The 7,419-nt window shown below is 46.0% G+C and overlaps 1 protein-coding gene across 1 annotated transcript; it reads left to right on the top strand.

Moving 5' to 3' along the window:
• The first annotated feature begins 3,581 nt into the window (after positions 1 to 3,581).
• Positions 3,582 to 7,195, top strand: LOC109766673 (nucleotide pyrophosphatase/phosphodiesterase). Its single transcript, XM_020325449.4, has 10 exons — positions 3,582 to 3,906; positions 4,431 to 4,522; positions 4,636 to 4,702; positions 4,832 to 4,951; positions 5,044 to 5,272; positions 5,393 to 5,474; positions 5,622 to 5,754; positions 5,895 to 6,100; positions 6,239 to 6,364; positions 6,479 to 7,195. The coding sequence occupies exons 1-10, from the start codon at positions 3,727 to 3,729 to the stop codon at positions 7,092 to 7,094; spliced, it is 1,851 nt and encodes a 616-aa protein (XP_020181038.1). The 5' UTR covers positions 3,582 to 3,726; the 3' UTR covers positions 7,095 to 7,195.
• The last annotated feature ends 224 nt before the right edge of the window (positions 7,196 to 7,419 follow it).

Here is a 7,419-nt window from a genome sequence, read left to right on the forward strand (position 1 = left end):
AATCTGTCAGAAACAGAATAATGTGTAGCAATCTGAACATTGACCATACTTCTGTAACTTCAAAAATTCTGAAAAATTAGGAAAACGTGGGAAATTTGTATATCAATAGTGTGTGAAAAATTCAGAATTTTATAACGCTCCAGATTTTTTTTAACAATTCTGCTACTGGGCGCAAATTTTTTTGTTTTTGCATAGAATCAAAGCGACTATCGTCCAAATCACCCTAAAGGCTTTACTTGGCACAAACACTAACTAAAACATAAAAAACACAATCATAACAGCAACATAACTATGTGCACACAAGAAAACAGAAAAAATAAACATTGGATTGTCTCCCAATAAGCTCTTTCTTTATAGCCATTAAGATAGGCTTTGAGATTTCAATGATGCTCACATAAAAGATAATAATTGAAACACAAAGAGCGCATCATAAAACATGTGACAAACACATTTAAGTCTAACATACTTCCTAGGCATATGCATTTTGTAAGCAAACAAATTATCAAGGCAAGCAAAAACTAGCATATGCAAGGAAGAAGAAAGAAACAATAGCAATCTCAACATAACAAGATGTAATTTAGTAACATGAAAATTTCTACAACCATATTTACCGCTCTCATAATAGTTACATGTAGCATCATCATCAAATTCAACAATATAGCTATCATATAAAATTTTCTCTTCATGATTCACATGCATAAAAGTTTTATAATCTTCCAAGATAGTGGAATTAACATCTACTAAATTCATGACCTCTCCAAACCCACCTTTATAAAAAAATTCATAAGATTGAACACTCTCCAAACATGTGGGGTTCTTTTTTTTTCCTAAAGTTGACACTCTTCCAAACCCACTTTTAATATTATTGCAAACATTATTATCAATAACATCTTCATCGCGAGGCTTAAATAAATTTTCAAGATCATAAGAAGCATTATCACCCCAATCATGATCATTGCAATAAGTAGTGGACATGACAAAATTATCATCCCAAGCTTGTAGCTTTGCATATCATTGTCACAATTGACATTAATAGAATTTATAACAACATCATTGCAATCATGCTTTTATTCAAGGAGTTATCATGAGTCACTTTATAAATTTCTTCTTCTAACACTTCTTCACAATTTTCAGATTCACGATCTTCAAGCAAAACTTCATAACGATAATCTAGCGCACTCAGCTGACTAGCAATTGGTTCATCATAATTGGATCTTTTAAAAAGATTAGCAAGAGGATGAGGATCCATCTTAATTTTTCTTGTTTATTTTTCTGTTTTTGAGTGTTGACATGAAGCAAAGCAAGCAAACGAGCGAACAAGCAAAAAGGCAAATAAAAAATATTTTTGTATTTTTGTAAAACTTTTTAGAAGTACGAGAGATGAAAACGAGAGGCAAACGACAAATAATGTAAACGCAAGGAGATGAAAGTTTATGCATATGTACTTGATAGATGTTGATGATGTCTCCCTGGCAACGGCGCCAGAAATTCTTCCTGCTACTTGTGAACTGCGTTGGGATTTCCCCGAAGAGGAGAGGATGATGTAGTATAGTAAAGATAAATATTTTCCTCAGTTACGAACCAAGGTCATCAATCCAGTAGGAGAACCAAGCAACACCTCGTTAGCAACACCTGCACACAAACAACAAATCCTTCCAACCCAACGCGAACAAGGGGTTGTCAATCCCTTGATGGTTACGAGCAAGATTAAATTGTATGGTGTTTCATAGATAGATTAAACAAAAATACAAAATAAAATAAATAAGGTAAAAATGCAGCAAGGTATTTTTGGTTTTAATATATGATAAAAGATAGACCGGGGGCTATAGTTTTCACTAGAGGCTTCTCTCTTGAAAATAACATACGGTGGGTAAACAAATTAGTCTTGGGCAATTGATAGAAAAACAAATAATTATGACGATATCCAAGGCCGTGATCATATATAGGCATCACATCCGAGACAAGTAGACCGACTCCTGCGTGCATATACTGTTGAAAATATGCCCTAGAGGCAATAATAAAGTGATTATTATTATATTTCCTTAATCATGATAAAGGTTTATTGTTCATGCTATAATTTTATTGACCGAAAACTTAAATACATGTGTGAATATATAAACAAATACCAAGTCCCTAGTAAGCCTCTACTAGACTAGCTCGTTGATCAAAAGATGGTTAAGGTTTCCTGACCATAAACATGCGTTGTTGTTTGATAACGGGATCACATCATTAGGAGAATGATGTGATGGACAAGACCCACCCGTTAGCATAGCATATGATCGTTCAGTTTATTGCTACTGCTTTCTTAATGTCAAATACATGTTCTTTCGACCATGAGATCATGCAACTCCCGGACTGCGAAGGAATGCCTTGTGTGTATCAAACATCACTTCATAACTGGGTGATCATAAAGGTGCTCTACAGGTATCTCCGAAGGTGTCTGTTGAGTTGGCATGGATCGAGATTGGAATTTGTCACTTCGTATGACGAAGAGGTATCTCTGGGCCCTCTCGGTAATACAACATCAAAAGAAGCTTGCAAGCAAAGTGACTAAGTAGTTAGTTACAAGATGATGTATCACAGAACGAGTAAAGAGATTTGCCGGTAACGAGATTGAACTAGGTATGGAGATACCGATGATGGAATCTCGGGCAAGTAACATACCGACGGACAAGAGAACTACATATGTTGTCATAAAGGTTCGACTGATAAAGATCTTCGTAGAATATGTAGGAACCAATATGGTCATCCAGGTCCCGTTATTGGTTATTGACCAGAGAAGCGTCTCGGTCATGTCTACATCATTCTCAAACCCGTAGGGGTCCACACGCTTAATGTTTGTTGACGATATAAAATTATATGAGTTATGTATGTTGGTGACCGAATATTGTTCAGAGTCCAGATAAGATCACGGACATGATGAGGAGCTCCAAAATGGCCCGGAGGTAAATATTGATATATAGGATGATAATATTTGGTCTCCGGAAGAGTTTCGAAATGCACCGAATAATTATGGGATCACCGAAAGGAGTTCCAGAAGGCCACAGAGAGTTATTGGGCCTAACAGACCAAGAGGGAAGCACACCAGCCCACCGGGGGGGGGGGGGGTTACACGCCCACCCCATGGCAACCGACCCGGAAGAAAAGAGGAGGGACTGGCCCCCTCCTGCCTTTTTCCACGCAAGGGAGAAGGAAGGGGAAGCGCCATAAGGCAGCTGGCCCCCTTTCCTCCCCCCCCCCCACGCGCCAAGAAGGAAGGGGGAGGGGGGGTGCCTAGGGCAGGCGCCCTAGGGTGGCCGCCGACCCCCTTGGGGTGCGCCTGGGGCTGCCTCCCCTCCCCCAAGCCGTGTGCGGGGCCCTTCTCTCCCTCTAGTCCGTCCTTCGCTCTAAACCGTTGTGCTTGGCAAAGCCCTGCGGAATAGTTTTACCATCACCGTCATTATACCGTCGTGCTGCCAGAACTCATCTACTACTTCGCCTTTTTTGCTGGATCGAGAAGGCTAAGTTAGAGTATCCAAACAGGGCCATTGTTTTTTCTTCTCTATTTTTTTATTTTTAAGTTGTCAATTGTTTTCTGAGGTAGGTAACCGCTTATTCCATCTGTGTCTCTCTTGGATACATATAGGCCGGCCAGCCATGGCGTACACCGGACACTCACCAGCCTGGAGCGCAGTAGCAGCCTAGGAGCAACTTCCAGTGCGCACGAGTTACAGCTGAAGCAGAGGCATGGGGATGGCGCATGTCCTCCTGGCGGCGGCGTTGGCCATGGTGGCCGCCGCGGCGACGGTGAGCGCTTGGCCGGCCGAGGGGATCCAGCCGCTGTCCAAGATCGCCATGAACAAGGCCACCGTTAACCTGCACGGCTCCGCGTACGTGCGGGCCACGCCGGCGCTGCTCGGCGACCAGGTGTGTAAAGCTAATTGCCTAGCTATTTTATTAATTAATATTCCCCAGCTTAATTTGACCAGCAGGCAAAATCTCTCTCGGGCCTGCTGGCTTTGGATTTGGATTTGGAGTTTGGGAAGCAAAAGTTGTATAGCAGAGTAGTGTGCTAGCTGGACCTTGCATCGAAGGGCAGAACAGGCAAAATATTTCAGGCGGGCATATTAATATTATACATTGCCAACTTTTAACTGAATCATGAAATGATGCAAAAGATGACGATAAACAGCTCTAGGCAACGTTTTGCAGAACTAGTGCAGCTTTTGATTTGATTAGTGCTTGTTTAGCACCTTTATCCTGATTCTGTGCTTTATATACTAATCAGAGAGCATGTGGGCAACAAAAGGCACCTTAATCTCCCAGTCTCGAGATGCACAACCGGATGGTTTGTGATGGTGCTTGGATATGAGAAATTGCCAATTGTTCCACTATGACAAAATAAAAAAAAAAAATCTATGCAACTCAAACTGTTGAACTGACTCTGACAGGATGAAGACACTGTATGGGTCACCGTGAAATACGGCTGGGAAAACCCCTCCGCCGATGACTGGATCGCCGTCTTCTCCCCAGCCGATTTCATGTAAGACCTTAATTAAGTAAAAAAAAAAAAGATTATTCCGATAACATTCCAGTCGCAATAGATTCAGCTCTGATCGCTGTTGAATCTCCTCTGACATTGGTTCCAATATGCAGCTCGGGCTCGTGCCCTAACCCATCGAGGTACCCCGGCGAGCCGCTGCTCTGCACGGCGCCCATCAAGGTCAGTTGGTTAGCTAACCAAGAACTTATCTTCAAATTTCGTGACACGTGTCAACATGGAATGGATGCACATCGCCATGGTCGATCTGAACTGCTCTGTTGGTGTGTGTTTGTGTGTGGGGGACTGCAGTATCAGTACGCCAACTACTCGGCCAACTACCTCCACGGGGGCAAGGGCGCCATCCGGTTCCAGCTCATCAACCAGCGCTCCGACTTCTCCTTCGCCCTCTTGGCCGGCGGCCTCGAAAACGTAACCATTAGTTCTATCCGAACTGTTCTATCTGAAATTCTGAATCCTTTTGCGTGTGAAGGACGTTCTGTGATTACATTTTGGTTTTGTAGCCGACGCTGGTGGCGGTGTCGAAGCAGGTGGCGTTCAAGAACCCCAAGGCGCCGGTGTTCCCGCGCCTGGCGCAGGGCAAGACCCACGACGAGATGACCGTGACGTGGACCAGCGGCTACGACATCGGCGAGGCCTACCCGTTCGTGGAGTGGGGCGTGGTCGCCTCCGGCGGCAACCCCACGCGCACGCCCGCCGGGACGCTCACCTTCAGCCGCGGCAGCATGTGCGGCACGTCGTACTCGTACACGGAGCGTCGACTGACGGGCTAGATAGATAGATCACATCATCCCGCACAAGATTTCACGTACCAGCTGACGAGAGTGTGTGTGTGTTCTCTGGTTTATTAAGGCGAGCCGGCGCGGACGGTTGGGTGGAGAGATCCCGGGTTCATCCACACGGCGTTCATGAGGGGACTGTGGCCCAACAAAGAGTACGTACGCACATATATTGCCAAACCGATTTAAGGACTTAATTTGGCCTTGAAAAAAAAATACTACTCCATACAGCAGCAGTTTCTTCCCGCCCATGTTGATATTCCCAGCGTTTGCTGAAGACCATTTCGTTTGTGATCATTCAGGTACTTCTACAAGATTGGGCATGAGCTCTCTGACGGAACGGTGGTGTGGGGCAAGTCCTACACTTTCCGGGCACCACCGACCCCCGGGCAGAACTCGCTGCAGCGCATCATCGTCTTTGGTGACATGGGAAAGGTACAAGATAGCGTGCGTGTCTCTTGGTAGACGAGCAGCATGAAAAATACATGGGGGCTGTTGCCGCTCGGTAGAAGAAAGGAAGTGAGCTGGAAGAGGGTATCACTCTTACGGACGCTACATTGGGTTGGCCTTTTCAGGCGGAGAGGGACGGGTCGAATGAGTTTGCCAACTACCAGCCGGGATCGCTCAACACAACGGACAAGCTTGTTGAAGATTTGGACAACTATGACATCGTCTTCCACATCGGTGACTTGCCCTACGCCAACGGGTACCTCTCCCAGTGGGACCAGTTCACGGCACAGGTCGCCCCCATCAGCGCCAAGAAGCCCTACATGGTTGCAAGGTATGGTTTGGGGGTATAGAACTATAGATACATCATGCATGCCATGACCGTATATAGCAGTGTCCAGTAAGAACTGCCAGGGAACTTACTACAGAGTAGTACTCCTACTTGTTATCCTTGTCTTGTGTGTGTGTGCAGCGGCAACCACGAGAGAGACTGGCCCAATAGCGGCGGATTCTTTGATGTCAAGGACTCCGGTGGCGAGTGTGGCGTGCCGGCCGAGACAATGTACTACTACCCGGCCGAAAACAGAGCAAATTTCTGGTACGCACGGTTTCCAATCCCTACAGAGATCGAGTCATTTCCTGCAAAGTTCATGGCAAACCACTATTGTATTTCAAATGAGTGACGAAATGGCTGCCATCGATGAATCTCAAGGTACAAGGTGGACTACGGGATGTTCCGGTTCTGCGTGGCGGACTCGGAGCACGACTGGCGGGAGGGGACTCCGCAGTACAAGTTCATCGAGGAGTGCCTCTCCACGGTGGACCGGAAGCACCAGCCGTGGCTCATCTTCGCGGCGCACTGGGTGCTGGGTTACTCCTCCAACTCGTGGTATGCCGACCAGGGCTCCTTCGAGGAGCCCGAGGGCCGGGAGAGCCTGCAGAAGCTGTGGCAGCGGTACCGCGTCGACATTGCCTTCTTCGGCCACGTCCACAACTACGAGCGTACCTGCCCGCTCTATCAGAGTCAGTGCGTCACCAACGAGCGGAGCAACTACTCGGGCACCATGAACGGGATCATATTTGTCGTGGCAGGCGGCGGCGGCAGCCACCTCTCGAGCTACACTAGCGCGATCCCCAAGTGGAGTGTGTTCAGGGATAAAGACTACGGGTTCACCAAGCTCACTGCCTTCAACCACTCGTCGCTTTTGTTCGAGTACAAGAAGAGCAGCGATGGCAAGGTCTACGATTCCTTCACCATCCATAGGGACTACCGCGATGTGCTCGGCTGTGTGCATGACAGTTGCTTCCCCACCACACTTGCTACCTAACCATCGAGCCGTCATGGAGTTTTTCTGTGCAATAAAACTGCTCGCCTGCACAACTAATGTGTGCTAATGAAGTGTGGAAAGCTAGTTTTTTGGGGGAAAAAGGGGGTTCTTCGACGATTTGAGAAGGGGGTTTTAGACCATGATCCACCAGTACCTATGCTCGACACTGATGGATGCAACCCAGGATTACATGCAGATCCAAGCCATGCTTTTTCGTTATATTAACTCATAACGTTGCCTCGAAGAGATACAAGGTATACACCATCCACTAGATGTGTCAACGATATATGAAACCTGCAATCTGACTGTTACACTAGTAGAAAAC

Source organism: Aegilops tauschii, chromosome 7 (genome assembly GCF_002575655.3).
Source record: "Aegilops tauschii subsp. strangulata cultivar AL8/78 chromosome 7, Aet v6.0, whole genome shotgun sequence".
Lineage (NCBI taxonomy): Eukaryota > Viridiplantae > Streptophyta > Magnoliopsida > Poales > Poaceae > Aegilops > Aegilops tauschii.

Bases quoted from the DNA above. Each gene is read 5' to 3' on its own strand.
- LOC109766673 (XM_020325449.4), top strand. From the start codon at position 3,727: ATGGGGATGGCGCATGTCCTCCTGGCGGCGGCGTTGGCCATGGTGGCC. The intron at 5,755-5,894 runs GTACAAGATAGC...TGGCCTTTTCAG, and splicing joins TCTTTGGTGACATGGGAAAG to GCGGAGAGGGACGGGTCGAA. The intron at 6,101-6,238 runs GTATGGTTTGGG...GTGTGTGTGCAG, and splicing joins AAGCCCTACATGGTTGCAAG to CGGCAACCACGAGAGAGACT.